An 18,104-nucleotide genomic window follows, 5' to 3' on the forward strand; every position below is an offset into this window, starting at 1 on the left:
ATCCCCTAGCGGAGGAAATGGCAGCACACTTGAATATTTTTCCCTGGAGAATCTCATGGACGGGGCAGCCTGGTGGCTGCAGTCCATGGGGTCACACAGAGTCGGACACGACTGAGTGTGCACACATGCGCGTGGTAGTTCTGTACTTTTTTGAGGGCACCCCAGTGGCTGCACCAGCGTGCATTCCAGCCAGCAGTGTAGGCAAGTTCTCTTTTCTCCACATCCTCGCCAGCACTTGTTATTTCTTGTCTTTTTGATGATGGCCACCCTAATAGGTGTGAGATGATACCTCATTGTGGTAAGATTTCTTTACTTTGGTTTTCAGCAGTTTGACTGTGACGTACCTAGGTATGATTTTCTTTGTGCTTATCTTGCTTGGGATCGTCAGTGTGTGAATTTATGTCTTTCACCAGTGTTGAGAATTTTCTGCCTATTTCTTAAAAAAAAAAAAAAATTTTTTTTTTTTGTCCTTTTCTCTCCCTCTGTGACTCCAAATTCATGTGTTAGACTATTTAATAGTGTCTAGCAGATAAATTCTTTTCATTATTTTTCTCTGTTTCTTAGTTGGACTAATTTTTGATCTGTCTTCAATACTTTATCCATTCTCTGTTAAACCCATACTGTGAATTTTTATTTTAGAAAGTGAATTTTTCAGTTTGGTGTTTCCATTTGGCTCTTTTTGACATTTTTATTTCTCTGCTGAAATTTCCAACTTGTTCATTTAGTAACAAGTTTATTTTCCCTTCTTGTCTTGAGCATATTTACAGGTGGCTGCTTTAAGATCTTTGTCTGCTAATTTTAATATCTGGGTTACCTTGTGGTTGGTCTCTGTTGATTGTCTTTTCTCTTGAGTATGGGTCTCATTTTCTTGTTTCTTCATATGCTAAGAAATTTTGTATTATATCCTGCATACTATAATGATACATTATAGTAACTCTGGGATTTAGTGTGTTTTTATGGAGAGTGTTAGTATTTTGGTTATTATTTGTATTTTCAAGCAGTTAATTTGGCTGAACTGAAATCTCAACTGTGTCTCCCTGAAGAGGATGGCAGATCTTACTGGATGCTTAGAATCTGTTCCACTCTTGCATAGGTCAGTGACCAGCCAGAGACATGGGTATAGTTCTTTGTGGTTCTCTCTCTCTTTCTGGTTCTTTATTTTCCAGTATGTATCTTCGCAGCTACTGTGGCAGCTTCAAACTCAAGCCTCTAAGACTGTATCTTTTGATTCAAATTTCAGCTGCTCTGTGCAGCTCAATCTAGGGGCCTTCTCTCAGGCAGAAGCTGTAGAAATAGGAAACCCATTCAATTCTGTTTTTTCCTTCCAAATATTGTCTTCTAATCAGACTCTGCCTGTTTTTGATTGCTCAAGTGCTTTTAGGTAGTTGTTTTATGTGCTTTTTTTCTGGAATTTATTATCTGTGTGAATGTTGTTCTGATAAGAGATATTGGGTTATTACTCATGGCAAGGTCTGTGGGGTGTGTATTTTTTTTGAAAGGTAAAAATCTCATGTTTTCAGAATAATTTAATTAATGTATTTATTTACTCCTTTCTGTATCTCACACACAGCAGTCTCAACAGTGTCTGAACTATCACAATGACCACACAGATGATTGAAAATAGTGTAAAAATTTTTTGCTTTTGCTTTCCATGAATTTCCATGCCATAGTTCTTTAAAATTTTTCTATACATATAGCCATTCAGTTTTATACTCTATTCCATGTACTTCTCATCTAATCTGTGTCAGCAAGAATGTTGCTGCTTGCCATCATGGGAGCAGTGTTTCCCAATTTTTGGCATTTTGATAAGTTTATCTGTGTCTTCCATGTGATGAGAAATCAATTTTACCAAACATAAGATACTTTATTCATAGTTTTTTCCTTGAATATCTGGAATATGTTGCTCTGTTTTCTTCCGACAAAAGTAAAGTGTTGCCTTTGGAAAATCAGATGTTGGCCTTCTGGGCTGAATTCTTAAGTGTACGTGTGTACGTGGTGTTCCTTCAGTCAGTAGTTTCAGATTTTGGTTTTTGTTTTCAAAAAAGTCTTTTCAAATTATAGTTTTCACTGATTTATTCTCTTGTGGTGGTGTTCTTTAAAGACTTCTGTTACTAGGATGTTGGATCCTTATTACTTTATTAAGTGATTGCTTTCTCTCACCCTTCTAATCTCTTCAGTTCATTTGATTCCAAAACTGTTCCTACTTTTTGCCTTCTTGTTCTCTTAAAGCATTATCTGTTGTATGTATTTTCTCTTGGGTTCATTCAGGTTTAATCTTCATTTTTGAAAAAAATCTTTCAATTTCTGATACTTCCCTGAATTCCGTTACCTTCTTAGTTTTCTGACCTCTGATTTGTGTTGCTCTTTCATGTCTTGAGTCATGTTTCTAGCTCGTTTTGAAATGGTCGGTTATAAATTCATCTATTTGGTGGGGGTATTTTCCTGATATGCGTTTATTATCAGGATGTAATTCTGTGCCTTTTGCTTTTTTCCCCCCTTAACAATTTCATGGATCGATTCACATCATTTTCTGTTGCTTTGGTTTAGGGTGGCATTTCTTACAGAGCGCCCTCTGCTGTTGCTTTTGGGAACTCTTCAGAAGTGTGGCATTTGCTTTCTGAGATTGCTAAAGCTTTGCTATTCTCATTTCTTTATATTCATTGTAGTTAATGCACTCAATTTCGATTGCATGCTCAGTAGTTTATGTTCATTGTGACGCTGTTAGTGACAGATCAGTTTAAAGAGTCCATAGAGGCTAACTGCCGCAACTTTAGACTGCAGGTAGATGCAGAAACCCTTCCAGTTATAGCTCTCTGGGGAGTCTCTCTTCTCAGATGTGTCGGACACTCTGCTTCCTTCTGCCGCTTCTCATACAATGCAGGTTCTGTTGGTGATGTGTTCCCACATACTATTTTAGGGAGATTTATGGAAATCCTTGTCACCCGGTTTTGTTGTATACGTAGGCTTGGGGGTTTAGGGATGCTCAGAAACATTGCCACTGGTTCCATTGTCCCTGAATCTTTCTAATTTATCACTCTTTAATTTCTGTTTATGGTGTTGCCATTTCTAATTTGATAATCTTGTCTTAATTAGATTATAAATTCCTCTAAATAGTGCTTGAATCTTAGTTCAAGTACTGTTTTGTGTTAAAAATAGCCTTTACAGCGTAGCCCTGGACATATATGCAATATGTCCCATCAGTCATCAATTGGAAATTTGTCAGTCTAGTGTAATTATAGGCTAATTTGCAACTTCGTAATGGTAGGATTAATAGTTACTCTTACAGATTGAAGGGAAACATAGAGCTATCAGCTGGCCCACCTGTCCATGAAGTTCATTCATATGTCCTCTTTGGCATATATGCTCTAGTCTGCTCTAAACATTTCTGCAAGACATTGATCTAAGATACTAATATTTCCAAAAAGTCCACAAAATAATAAGCATCATAGAAACATATAGTAACATAGAAAATGTTATCTGACAGAGATAGCTCATTACTGTCACAGTCCAAAATATTGTAAAAGAAATTTAGAAACTCTTCAGTGAAGCAGTTAACATGGTCAGGTTAATATAAGATTCTTTTGAAAGACTAATCTCAAACAAAGAGAAACTGAAGACTGACCAGTTTGTTTACATGAAGAGGCAAAGGGGTGAGGATGAGATATGATAGAATTTGATAAGGCTGTGATGGGGATTAAGGAACACAAATAATACTTTTAGTTAAAGGAAGCATTAGATTAGTTTTTATTGGGAAGTAATTTTAAGGCTCTTTTTATCTTAATAACATCTCACTTCTTTTGCTCCTGAATCTGATAATCTAAAAAATCAGCTAAGAAGTCAGTTCCTGAAACACAACAGAACTTTATTGATTTGATAAAACATTCTAAGCTATGTTGTTACAACATTGGCGTTTATTTTTTTTAATGTTTCTTATTTTTACTTCATTTGTCTTCCATATTTAAAGGAATTATGTTTTTAATTATAAAGATAGATTATTTACTTTGTAATATGTTCCATTTAAAATTACTCCTAATTTTTACCTTTAAAAAAATCTTTCACAGGCCTCAACAAATAATGAAAGCTCTAATCACAGTTTTGGAAGCTTGGGATCTTTGAGTGACAAAGAATCAGAGGTGAGTAACTTCATTTTAAATATGTTGCTATTGAAGGAAAAGTTGGAATCACCTTTTTTAAAATTATTTTTTTTTCCTTCTTTAATACTTGTGTTTAATGTTAATCTTTGTTTTTTTAGGAGCACCTTATTCTGTTTTAGAAGCATATCATTAGACTGAAGGCTATTTGACATTAGAAAGAAAATATGTCTTTGGTTATGTAGATGAACTTTTATATTAATGGAATAGATGTTCTTAAGTTGCTAGCCATTCATGATTCTAAGAGATGAACGTGATTTTTGTAATACGTTGTTTTTCACCGTTTTCTACTATTTCTTGTTATACTTCCCTCTTAGTTTGGTCCTGAGTAAAGGTTTGTTTACTTTTTGAGATACAGATACACGTTTTTTGTTTTCTTTTTGAAATTTCTTGTGGGATTTCATGCTATTGGTTTTCAGTCTACATGCTTAAAAATATCTGAAAAATTCCTTCCTTTCCCACCCACTTACTCTTCCCACTAAGAAAATACATGGAATTTTATAAGTAGATATTTGGATCCATGGTATAGTTCACGTTGAGCATGATGTTCTTGATGGCATTTTAAAAAATATTTAGACAGGAGGTTCTTTGGGTATTAGCATTCATTTGTTGATGCTACAGCTTCACTTTTTGCAAATAAAAGTCTATAATACTTCCTCTTCTCAGATTACAGAGTTCTGTCACTCACTTTCCAACATTTGTGTGTGTGTGTATGTATATTTCCCCTGTCAGTGTTAACTTATTTCTGTTTGATCCATTTTAGTCTTTTTTCTGCTTGGTTTAGTGTAGATTTATCACCATGATAATAATACCAATAGGTCATTAGCACACTTTAGCCATTTAGTTTGGTGTTCAGTGGAAGGAGGATATTAACAGCGGCATCTTTTTAAGCCCTGTTTTATTGAAAGCATCTAGGAGTCTCTAGGTAGACAGTTTTGTGGAGTTCTGTGCAGGCACCCTGACACTCCAGAGGAGTGTGGCATAGGGCTCTCACTCATCAGGCTTTCCCTTCCACAGAGACAACTGGCAGGCAGCTGAAAGGACTGTGCAAGTGACGGGACTTTATCTGCAGTAGGTTCCCTTGAGGTAAGCGTTAGTAGCCCCTGTAGCACCAGATTATCACAGTTTAGGTGTGTGTGTTTTTTTTTCCTAAATTAATACACACTGAGTCCTGAAAAATTGTAGGTTTAGATCTTGTCAAAGTACATTTTTTCAAAAACCATATCAAGAATGTTTTCTTGGATTTTGGAACATTTCTTGATATTTCCACAGGTTTGGGTCTATGTAGTAATTTCACATGCCTCCTCTTTCATGGGGTTTTATGTTATGAAGGATAATAAAATAATTTTAGATATTTCTCTTTTATGTTCACTAAGCCTGGTGTTTTTGATAGATTTTTCTTTTTTTAAATAGAAAAACAGGAAAAGTTAGATCACCTGTAATGGTTATATATTTCTGTCTTCTTTTTAGGTACCCATATTCCCAATATAAGTTGTAGATGCAATATTTGAATTCTTCCAAAAGAATCAGTTTGAAAGAAAATAACCACCTCTTGTCAAAGAATTCTAAGGCTCACTTTTGGCTATATTTTTATGTTAAAAAAGTTTTTTTAAGACCTTAATGGTATTTGCACTGAAATACAATTTGGTTAACCGTTGGATGTACTTGGCTTTCTTTTGACATTTGGGGTCACAGTAGAAAATTTTTAAAATCTTTTTGCTTTTGCTGTTTTGTGTTCAGCATCTGGAATTTTTACAAAATAATGGTTCAGTGGCATAATATTTTGGAAATGACTACAGATTATATGTTTTCCTTAAAATTTGAAGAAGGAAATTTGGGGGCAGGGGTTTGTCTTTTAAGAAGTGATTTGTCTGGAAGATTTTGTTTCACTACGAGATGGCTCAATTAATGATTTCCCTTGGGGTGATACTTCATATACATCACAGTACAGATTGTTATATAGGTCATGAAGTAAAGTTGTTGAGAGCAGAGAGCTACAGGATAGAAGTACTTCTTTTTTCCCCAGTACACGTAATAGTAAAGTTTATGTAGTAGTCCGTTGTCTGCTGATGTCATTTTATTCTTTTGGTAATCCATTCTCTGAACCATAACATATTTTATTTTTTTAAGATAATAGTTTTTGTTTTTATAGACAACAGTAGAAGGTTTATTATTTTTTTTAATAGCATTCTCTACCACCCACCCCTACCTCACCCTGATTTCCATTCTCTTAGCTTTTCTTCCTGCTATTTATTTCCACATTATAATATAAATATTATGCATATCTTGCATTTTTGGTTCATTGATTGGACATTTTACTTTCTTTTAGTATTTGTGAAGATTTTAGCCTACTAATAATATCCCCCTGGTTTCTAACCTCTTCCCAGTACTGTTTTTCATTCACTAAGAACCTCTTGTTTTCATATATCCTTTTACTATTAAAAGTGAAAAACATCTGATATTCACTGTTAGGTTGATTACTTCAGCTTAAATTTTCATTGTAGTTTATATATGAATCACTTCATACATGAGCTTGCCTTTTATTTCTAAATGTAAAATTGTAAAACAAAAAGGGTTTTCTTTTGATGAAATTGTCCAGTCTTGGACGAAAGAAACTGCATCAGTCTTGTTTTGCTTTATTTTACATCACTCTGGGGCTGTTCAACAGTCTCCAAAAATGTATTTTCAGTAAGCATTTATTATATACCTGTTATCTTCTAACCTCTGTGTCTAAGCACAGAGAATATAAAAATGAGTAGGACACAGTTCTTGCTTTCACATGAGATCAGTGTCTAGTAGAACAAACAGTTATATAAACAGTGTGGGTTGTGCTACAACAGATGTAAGCACAAGGTACTATGGAAGGAAAGAGCAAGAAACCTCTAATTCCATCTGCCTGCAGGGGAGAGGTAGGGAAAGAGGAAAGAGAGGTCTTCCCTCAAAGAAGAGACGATAGTTGAGTCCTTAGGAAAGCCTGTGGGCTCATCTCAGACGACAAGGTCAAAGAATGAGAAGAAAGCAGGCAGAGGTACTAGGGTGTGCTTTTGTGTGGAAGTATGTATGGCACATGGCAGGCTGCAGTCCATGGGATCGCAGAGTTGGACATGACTGGGCGATTGAACAACAACAGCATGATTTTGTTCAAGATGTAGGGCCGTGATTATCAATCCTAACTATCCTTTAGCTCATCTGAGGAGCTTGGGGGACAAAACAAAAACAAGCTTCCTTGGTGATTGACCTGGTTTTCTTACATAGAGAAGATAATGCAAAAATGCTGAAAGATAGGCATAGTCAGAGTTTGAATGCCCTTGTATTACATAGTAAGGAATTTGGACTTCTTTATAGAAGATGACAAGAAGGGAAACAAGACAAGTAGAGATGAAGAAGGCTCCTTAAGGGGGCAGTGAATAGGATAGAATGAGAGGGTGATGAAACCCAGGTTGGGATGATCATTTAGTTAAGGAATGCTGTTGCCTTTACAAAACTCCAAGTTTAACCAGAGATAAAACTTCAAGTGGGAGTTCTAATTACAGTGTTCTCAAATTTGTCTTTTGGACTCTGCCTTCTTTGGATTCTCTCAGCTATTGATATTATAACCACTCAGGCCCATGCTGCTCAAACTTTAATGTGCAAGTGAATTACCAAGGGTTCTTACAGGTTTGGAGTGGGTGTGTGCATTTCTAACAAGCTCTCAGATTCCACTAGATTTTAAAAGTAGGGTTTGATGACTGAATGAGGGTAAAGAAAGAAAGGGAGGAACCCCGGATTATTTATAGGTAGTTAGCTTCAGATGAATGATAATGTCTTTGAGTGAGATAGACAACACAGAAGGAAGATGAATGGGTTAGCATAGAAGGTAATAAATTAGATTCTGGACAGTGCTGAGTTTGAATACTTGTGAAATGGCCAAAGCAGAGGAAGCTATCTGGAGCTCCAGAAGGAGGTCAGATTGAAGATGAAGACTTGGTGGGTTTTGGCACACAATAGTGCAAAGACATTTGCCTTTTTTATAGTATCACTAAAACATATTTGGCTTTTAAATTTTCATTTCATCATGAGTTTACAGTGAAAATTTCCAAAGGCTGTAAGATTTGTGATGACATCATTACTCTGATGATTTATTGATTGTGTACTTGTGTGTTCTGGTGTTTTTAGTTTTAACTACTAAAATGTTAAAACGGTAGTTATATCCCACATAAACAAAGACTCTTTGGGGTCCTCAACAACTTTTAAAAGTTTGTAGACAGGTTTTGAGACCCAGAAGTTTAAAAACTGCTTTTATAGATAAACTCATCCTGATGGTGTATGTAATGCTAGGAAATGTGAGCGGGCAAGATGGGTGTGCTGGAGAAAGAGTGAAAGTGAAGTCGCTCAGTCCTGTCCTACTCTTTGTGACCTGGTGGACTGCAGCCCACCAGGCTCCTCCATCCATGGGATTTTCCAGGCAAGAGTTACTGGAGTGGGTTGCCATTTCCTTCTTCAGGGGATCTTCCCCACCCAGGGATCAAACCCCGGTCTCCTGCATTGCAGGCAGACGTTTTAACCTCTGAGCCACCAGGGAAGCCACTGGAGAAAGAGTAGGAGGAGGTAAAGAGGTGGATACAAGAGGAGTGAGAGGAGAAGGAGAATAACAAGGAGGATTAAATGTTATGAAAGTCAGCTAAGATAACAATTAAAAAATGACTTAAGAATTTGTCACTTAGGCTTAGTTTTAGTAGCCTAATGAGAGCAAGATGCCAGATAGTAGTTGATTAAGGAACAATTGGACAGTGAGCAAATATTGACTGCTCTTGGAAGAACCTTGACTGCAAGAAAAGGAGGTGGTATCCAGAGTCTCAACAGACTTGACTTATTATGTGCTAGGGAGAGATTGCAGACCTTTGATGGGACAGGGACAAGCAGAGTGCTGAAGAGAGAGGAGGAACTAAAGTACACTTTTCCCAAAGGTGGTAGGAAGGTCCAGACTCAGTGGACAGGGCTAGTTGTGGATAGGACTGACTAGGAACAGTCTTCTCTGATCAGTGAACTTTCATACCTAATTACCTCTCTCTTTCTTCAGAGTGGAAAGAGAGATTATCAACTGAAGGAGAGAATCTTGAGTGGATTGTGGGTGTGAGGAGAATGATAAAAAAAAAATTTATGGGAGAGACAGGAAGGAGCTTACAGGGGTGAGGGGTCTCTCACCTTATTTAAATGTCTTAGGATACCTGAAGGAATTAGAGACACACTGTCTGTGTGCTTACCGCCTGGCAGATTATTATTATTTCTGGAAGAAAGTACAGATTATTTTATGAGGATTAGATAAGGAGCCCATGTTTCCTTTTGTCAATGTTTTCCACCCATTTGCCATACTCCTTGCAGGATCCTTTCGTCTCCTTTTATACAACTTCTGTATAACCTGAATCATAGTTGAACAGTTTAAAATACATACTATCCAAAAAAATAAAAAAATAAAATACATACTGTCCTTTTCTAGAACTAAACTTTTTTCTCCCCTTCCTTCTGGGTAATTATCAGTTCTTTTACCATGTATCCACTGGCATTGAATTACTGTTTATTTTTTGATCCAAGTGCATTTGGGGGGATATTTGGTTTATTTAAGATTAAGGATTTTTAAGTTACAGATACACAGAAGCTAGAACAGTTGTTGCATCTAAACATTTAAACTTTGGTGCACTTTCAGAATTGTAATGATTGTAATGAAAGAGGAATATGGTATAGATACATTGCCTTGATTGTCTTCAGAGAAGTATCAACAACCTCAGATATGTAGATGATACCACTCTTGTGACAGAAAGCAAAGAGGAACTAATGTTGATTAATGAAAGCCATTTTATGAAAGAAGATCTAATTAACTTTCTCATTTGAATTTAATTTATAGAAATAGTCTTGGTATTTAAATCCAATTTTTTCCCCTCCTTATTTGAATTGAAGTTATGATGTTGAAGACACTTTGAAGCATTAATGCTTAGTTTTATTCTTTTCTAAAAATAATTTTTAAAGGGCCACATGTGTGTTTTTACTTTCATATTCTGGAAGAAGTAGAAATTAAGAACACTAGGGAATCAGAAATAAAACAACCTTAGACTTGGCTTTAGGGGTGCATTATTTTCATCTTTAGAACAAGTCATATTATTTATATAGTTCTTAAATAGTTCTTTTATTTAAAAATCTCCTTTTTGGTATTAGAATTATGCATAGACATATATGAATTGATTAAATATATAAATTGATTCTCTGGTATTCATGAATTGCCTGGATTAGGAGAGCATTTTCTGTCTTACCTTTGTTTTTATGTACATCCCCATCTCTACTTTTTTATCTTTACTTTATCTCTACTTTTTCCCTTTTGTCCTCTACATATTCTTTAGTTGAAATGTTTCCTCCATGAATACTTAGTGACTTTAGATTGATTGGAAGTTATGATTTTATTTGTAAGTAGAGGTAATACTGGCCTTGAATTTCAGGTTTTAGATTGATTTTTAAAATTCATGTAAGTTTTACTTCTCTCTCTCCCTATACACACACACACACATCTTATAACCTGGACAGACCTTTTCTTTAATGTCCTAGTTTGAGCACCCATTAAGAAAGAAAACTTGAAAAATTAATTTAGTGGTGTATAGTTAAATGTCAGTGAAAGTTAGATTTTTATACCTCTTTCTCCCTAAATGAATTACTTTGTTACTTTATTCTGTTTAAATCTGTTCAGTTTCTAGATTGTTAGATATCTAATTTTACTGTCCTCATCAATTTTAAGAAATATTCTTTGTGTCCTGTAACCTACATTATTTTCTGAAATGTTTTAGACTGATAAATGACTTTTGTGATGTTCTGTTTGATTTAGTTCCTCTGTCTTCTTTACCTATCTTCCACTGGCAGTATTTTTTCACAGACTTCTTACTATAGTACTTGGTGAGATTAGTAAGATTTTGTATCACCAATAAAGACATTTTCTCAGTAGGGGAATAAATGTGTGTGTGTGTTTTTTTCTCTATTAAGACTAATATCAAACTTAGAAATTATAGTTTCTGTGAAATGCTTGGAATTACTTGGAATTTCCTTTTATTTAAAAAGAAAAAACTGTATTCAAATAGTCTACCACTAAACACTAAAGAACATGCTTTTTTCTTCTTTGACCTCATCCCATGGCATGTGGGATCTTAGTTTCCTGACCATGGATTGAACCCACATACCCTCCAGTGAAGGGTGGTAGAAGTCCCTAAAGGACCTGTTCTTACAGGAAGTATATTCAGTTAGAGTTATGGAGCATCCAGTGCTAAGATACATTATGTGACAGAGTCCACAGCAAAGGAGGTAGTCTGTCCTGGTTGCCTGTATGTCCTTAGTGTCTGGGAAGGAAGAACACTGGAAGTCAAATGTTGGCCCAGTACTGACTGGCTCTGTGTTCCCATTTCCATAAAAGTGGAGGACTGTGTGTGTCAGAATCACCTTTCCAAAATAAGCGCACTTAGGCTCCCTTCTTAGAAACTCTGGTATACTCTGTCTAGATTATTTTTGATTTCTTATAAATCAATAAATCTTGATTCTGTAGGCCATTTATTTAGAAAGCAAACAAACAGCTGTTAAATGTCCCCCCACCCCCTTTTTTTTTAGTGTTTCCCTTTTTAAAAAAAAGTACATTTAGTGTGGGTGGGTGATTTTTAGAGCAAGAAAATTCTAAGCTGACGAATAAAAACAGTATTTGAAGAGAAAAATGCCAGGTCACTTTAACAATGGAAACATACTTTAAAGTGGACTCTGGTATAGCACTTAAGCATCATAGAGGCATAGTAAATATTTGTTGAATAAATAAATTTGATAACGCCTTTAGTTGTCACATAATACACAAGCAGTTTTTGTGTCAACATATAATTCTAATGTATTCATCAAACCAAGGTTTCTAAACATTATTGACTTTGGGGCCAGATAATTCTTGGGGTGGGGAGAGAGTTGACATGTGTAACATAGGATACTTAGCAGCATCTCTACATGATAAATTAGATATCTGTAACCCATCCCCTGGCCCCCACCCCAAGTTGTGGCAACCGAAAATGTCTCTGGATATTGCCAGATAGCCTTTGGGGTAGAGGCAAATGTCCTCTGGTTGGGAACCACCCCATTAATGAAGGAAGGAAAATAAAGTTTAGCATGTTACATGTGGAGCTAGATGACATTTCTGTTAAGTTTCACATCTCTTCTGTGAAAACAGAAGCCCAGAGAGGTTAATTTGCTACATACAGTAAGTTAATGGTCAAAGTTCTCCAGTGTCTTATTTGAAAGTGATGCTTTCAACTACTGTTCTGTGCTCTCTCTGTGTAACTAAGGTAGTATATTGCTTATAAGTTAATGACCCTAGTTAGTCTTTTGAAAAAGAGTGGTATTCTTTTTTGGAAATATTTAGTTTTAAGATGATTTATAATATTCATCAAATTTGCCAATCCAGGATATGCCTGGACTGACAGCACTTCACAAATGTGTTTTTTTTTTTTCTGACAAATACGTTTTCACACTTAAGTGCATTCAGCACAAGTTGACAATACTGAGAAATTTGGTTTTAGTATCTTATACAGGCATACCGGAAAGATACTGCAGGTGTAGTTCCATATCACCACGATAAAGCAAATATCATAATAAAGCGAGTCACGTGCATTTTTTGGTTTCACAGTGCGTATAAAACTTACGTTTATACCATAATCTGTCAAGTGTGCAGTAGCATTATATCTGAAAAAGCAACGTACATGCTTTAATTTTTTAAAATACCACTTAAAAATGCTCACCATCTTTTAAGCCTTCAGCAAGTCGTAATCTTTTTGCTGGTGGAGTGTCTTGCTTCAGTATACTGATGAGTGCTGACTAATCAATCAGGGTGATGGTTGCTGGAAGTTAGAGAGGCTCTGGCCATTTCTTAAACAACAATGATGTTTGCACATTAATTGACTCTTCTTTTCACCATTGATTTCTCTGTAGCAGTGCTGCTACTCAGTTCTGTCCAACTCTTTAGAACTCCATGAACTGTAGCCTACCAGACTCCTTTGTCCATGGGATTTTCCTCGCAGGAATACTGGAGTGGGTTGCCATGTCCTACTCCAGGAGATCTTTCCTACTCCAGGAGATCTTTCCTACTCAAGGATTAAACCCACGTGTGCATCTCCTGCATTGGCAGGTGGATTCATTACCACTGAGCATGAAATTTTATCATGAGATTGCAGCAGTTCAGTCACATCTTCATACTCCACTTCTGCTTTTAGTTATCTTGCTGTGTCCATCACACCTGTGGTTACTTCCTCCACGGAAGCCTTAATCCCCTCAAAGTCATCCACGAGGGTTGAAACCAATCTCTTCCACGTTTCTGTTACTATTTTGACCTTTTCCCATGAGTCCCAAATGTTCTTAATAGCTCTAGAATAGTGAATCCTTTCCAGAAAGTTTTCAGTTTACTTTGCCTAGATCTGTCAAAGGAATTACATTGAAGGACTTTTATGGCAGCTGTATTTTATGTGCTCAGGTGCTCAGCTGTGTCTGACTCTTTGTAACTCCACGGGCTGTAGCCCGCCAGGCTCTTTAGCCCATGGAATTTTCCAGGCAGGAATACTGGAGTGGAGCCCCATTTCCTTTTCCAGGGAATCTTCACAACCCACGGATTGAACCCACATCTTTTTTGTCTCCTGCGTTGGCAGGCAGGTTATCACTGGCGCTATCTGGGAAGGCCACAGGTGGCTGTTATAGCCTTACAAAATGTATTTCTTAGATAATAAAACTTGTAAGTTGAAATTACTCCTTGACCTGTGGGCTATAGAATGGATGTTTTGTTGGCAAGAATGAAAACAACATTAACCTTGAACATCTCCATTAGAGCTCTTGGATGACCAGGTGCATTGTCAGTGAGCAGTAATATTTTGAAAGGAATCTCTTTGTTTTCTGAGCACTGGGACTCAACAGTGGGCTTAAAATGTTAGCAAACCATGTTGTAAACAGATGTGTGATTGTCCAGGTTTTGTTGTCCGTTTATAGAGCACAGTCAGAGTAGTAGTATTAGTTGTTCAGTCGATAAGTCATATCTGACTCTGCGACCCCATGGATTGAAGCACACCAGGCTTCCCTGTCCTTCACAAGTTTGCTCAAACTCATGTCCATTGAGTTGGTGATGCCATCCAACCATCTCATCCTCTGTTACCCTCTTCTCCTGCCCTCAGTTTTTTCCAGCATCAGGATCTTTTCCATTAAGTTGATTTTTCACATCAGGTGGCCAGAGAATTGGAGCTTTAGCTTCAACATCATCCTTCCAGTGAATATTCAGACAGAATACAGGCAGAGTAGATTTAGTAATAATTCTTAAGGGTCCTAGGATTTTCAGAATGGTAAATGAGCATTGGCTTCAACTTCAAGTCACCAATTGTAAAAGCCCCTAACAAGTCAGTCAGCCTGTCTTGAAGCTTTGAAGCCAGGCACTGACTTCTCTCGAGCTATGAAAGTCCTAGGTGGCATCTTCTTCCAACAGAAGATTGTTTTGTCTACATTGACCTGTTGTTTACTGTTGCCACTTTCAGTAATTATCTCAGCTGGTTTGTTGGATAACTCATTGCAGCTTCTACATCAGTACTTGCTGTTTCACCTTGTACTTTCATTGTTAAGGAAACAGCTTCTTTCCATAAACCTCACAAACCAACCTCTACCTCTTCACACTTCTACACTTCCTCACCTCTCTCAGCCTTCATAGAGTTGCTCTGGATTAGTCTTTGGCTTAAGGGGATGTTGTGATTGGTTTTATCTTCTGTCCAGACCACTCAAATGCTCTCCATATCCCCAGTAAGGGTGTTTTGCTTTCTTACAATTTGTGTGTTTACTGTAGTAGTACTTTTAATTTCCTTCAAGAACTTTTTCTTTGCAACCTAACTGGCGCAGGAGGCCTAGCTTTCAGCTTGTCTCTCAGTTTTCAGCATACCTTCCTCACTAGGCTGTATCCTTTCTAGCTTTTCGTGAAGTCAAATACAGAACTCTTCCTTTTACTTGGACTCTCAGAGGCCATTGTAGGGTTACTAGTTGGCCTAATCTCAGTATTGTGGTGTCTTAGAGAATAGAGAAGTGCAAGAGGGAGAGAATGGCTGGTCAGTGGAGCAGTCAGAAGACACACAATATTTTATCAATTAAGAGCACTGTCATATGGTCACAGTTTGTGCCACCCCAACACAGTTACAGTAGTAACATAAAAGATCATGGATCACAGATCACCATAACAAATATAATAATGAAGTTTGAAATATTGTAAAAATTACTAACATGTGATCCACAAAGAGAAAGTAAGCAAATGCTGTTGGGAAAATGGCATCAAAAGACTTGCTAGATCAGGATTGCCAGAAACCTTCAGTTTGTAAAAAATGTTATATCTGCAAAGTGTGCAGTAAAGCAGAGCTCAATAAAATGAGGTATGCTTGTACTATAGTAGAGTTTTTAAAGTATTAGATGTGTTTTTATGAACATAGTATTTTACTAATTTTCTTTAAGAATAATTGTCATTTCTAAAATAACTGAGTAACCATAACAACCCCTTGGACTTCTCATATCCTAATGAAGTTTCTGCTGTGTGTCATAATTTTGGTCTGTAATTTTTAATGGAAGATTATATAAAGAATAACAATTAATTTTAGAGATTCTCTAAAGTGGAATGTGCAGGAAATACATGCTATATTACTATATATTAGATTGACTATTGCTAATCCTGATGATGTATCAGCATCACTTTTGGAGCTTTTAAAACATATGGATTTCTTTGATGTCCTTTCAGAGATGTTTAAATTTGTGATGAGGACACCAGCATGAGCTGTAAATAACAGCTTTGTGATTATGAAATATAGTCAACATTGAGAATTGTGCTAATAGATAAATTATAGAACAATTTCTTTTAAAAAATAGACTAAAAGGAAAAAAAGGATTTTCTTTTTCCTGGTTATAGTGCAGTACTGCTAGATAGAAAATAATAACAATGAAATATCACTTTAAAAAAGTCAGGTAGTTAACGTTCTAAATTTAGTATTTATAATAGTATTTTGTATTATAATAATAGTATTCATAACAGGCATTCTCAAAATGTCAACATTCTTAGACAATAGTATCTTGAAAATTTGCTTTTTGCCCCCGTAGTATTTGCTCCCTGTGGCTGTTCTATCCTGATTGTATGATTTGAAAACTACTTGTCAGATCGTATGAACAGAGGAGAAAGTCCAACTTGACTCTGATTTTATGGTTTATAGTATTTAGTAAATAAAGCCTTAAGTCAAAGAGAAAGCCAGAAGAGAAAATGCCAAGAGATAGTTATGCCGTGTAAATGATAAGAAAGTGGCAAACAAAACTGTACTTTACCAGTATCAAAGATGTAATATGTTCCTTTTAAGCAAATGTGAATATAAATTGAAATAGGTCCAGGTAATAGCGTAAGAAGTATTAGGTTGGTACAAAAGTAATTGCCGTTTTGCATTGTTGATCTTTGCCTTTTGATATTGGAATGTATTCTTAAATAAATGTGGCTATGTTACACATTATTTTAATGCACATTTCTCACTTTGTTTTTTTGCCAATGACTGACTACTTGCTGTTTATATTTTAGACTATGGAAATGATGTTAGACAAAAACCAAATTCGATCAGTTTCTTTTGAGTTCATAAAGCAGCAAAAACAACACACAACATCAACACATTTGGCCCAAGAACTGATAACAAACATACAATGCAGTGGTGCTTCGAGAAGTTTTGCCACAGAGATGAGAGCCTTGAAGATGCAGGAGCACAGTGGTCTGCCATTGGAAGGTGACAAGGACCAATTGAGAGGATCATCAAAGCTGGTCCTCTTAAAACTACAGAAAGTTTTGCTGAAGAACTCAATGTTGACCATTCAGCATTTGAAGCAAATTGGAAAGGTGAAAAAACTTGATAGGTGGGTGCCTCATGACCGGACTGCAAATCAAAAAAAAAAAATCATTTAGAAGTGTCATCTTCTCATTCTGTGCAGCAACAGTGAACCATTTCTCAATTGGATTGTGATGTGTGACAAAAAGTGGATTTTATATGACAGTCAGTGGTGACCAGCTCAGTGGTTGAACCAAGAAGAAGCTGCAAAGCACTTTCAAAAGCCAGACTTGCACCCAAAAAGGTCATGGTCACTGTTTGGTGATCTGCTGCTGAATTTTGGTGATCTAGAGTTTTCTGAATCCTGGCAAAACCATTACATCTGAGAAGTATGCTCAGCAAATCGATGAGATGCACCAAAAACTGAACACACCTGCCGCCAGCATAGGTCAACAGAAAGGGTCCCGTTCTTCTCCATGACAACGCCCGGCCACATGATGTACAACCAGCGTTTCAAAAGTTGAACGAATTGGTCTGTGAAGTTTTGCCTCATCTGCCATACTCACCTGACCTCTCGCCAACTGACTACCACTTCTTCAAACACCTCTACAGGACACAGAATGGTTTCCAAAAATTGGTCAAATCCTGAGGCCTGAATTTTTACACTATAGAAATAAACTTCTCTTTGGCAAAAATGTGTTGACTGTAATGGTTCCTATTTTGATTAATAAAGACGCGTTTGAGCCTAGTTACAGTGATTTAAAATTCATGGTCCGAAGCCACAGTTACTTTTGTACCAACCTAATATAGCTGTGAGGATGGTAGGTATAAGTAGCTTTTAAAAATTGAAAATGAGATGAAATATTATATATTTTTAGGTACTGATGTGGTTATGGATGCTGTATGTTTGTGGAGGGAGTCAAAATCCTTCAGGCTTTTAAAAATGTTGTGAGCTGGCGCACTTTAAGTTAACTTAAGGCAGCGTACATTTGAGTTGGGGGTTGCCTGATTTCTTTTTGGCTGTCTACCATCTTTGACATTACATATTATTAAATGATCAAGGCAATACAGCAGAGTAGACTACACTCAGAATTGCTGATATGTTGTTTGG

General features: G+C 36.4%; 1 protein-coding gene across 2 annotated transcripts in view; it reads left to right on the forward strand.

Annotated features, from left to right (window-relative positions):
• TLK1 (tousled like kinase 1) overlaps positions 1-18,104 on the forward strand; it is a 175,303-nt gene that overhangs the window by 87,343 nt on the left and 69,856 nt on the right. For both annotated transcript variants that reach the window (XM_069577245.1, XM_069577247.1), the window contains exon 3: positions 4,062-4,133. In XM_069577245.1, the coding sequence (XP_069433346.1) occupies positions 4,062-4,133 (72 nt within the window). The remainder of the gene's footprint in view (positions 1-4,061; positions 4,134-18,104) is intronic.

The sequence above is a fragment of the Ovis canadensis genome, chromosome 2 (assembly GCF_042477335.2).
Source record: "Ovis canadensis isolate MfBH-ARS-UI-01 breed Bighorn chromosome 2, ARS-UI_OviCan_v2, whole genome shotgun sequence".
Classification (NCBI taxonomy): Eukaryota; Metazoa; Chordata; class Mammalia; order Artiodactyla; family Bovidae; genus Ovis; species Ovis canadensis.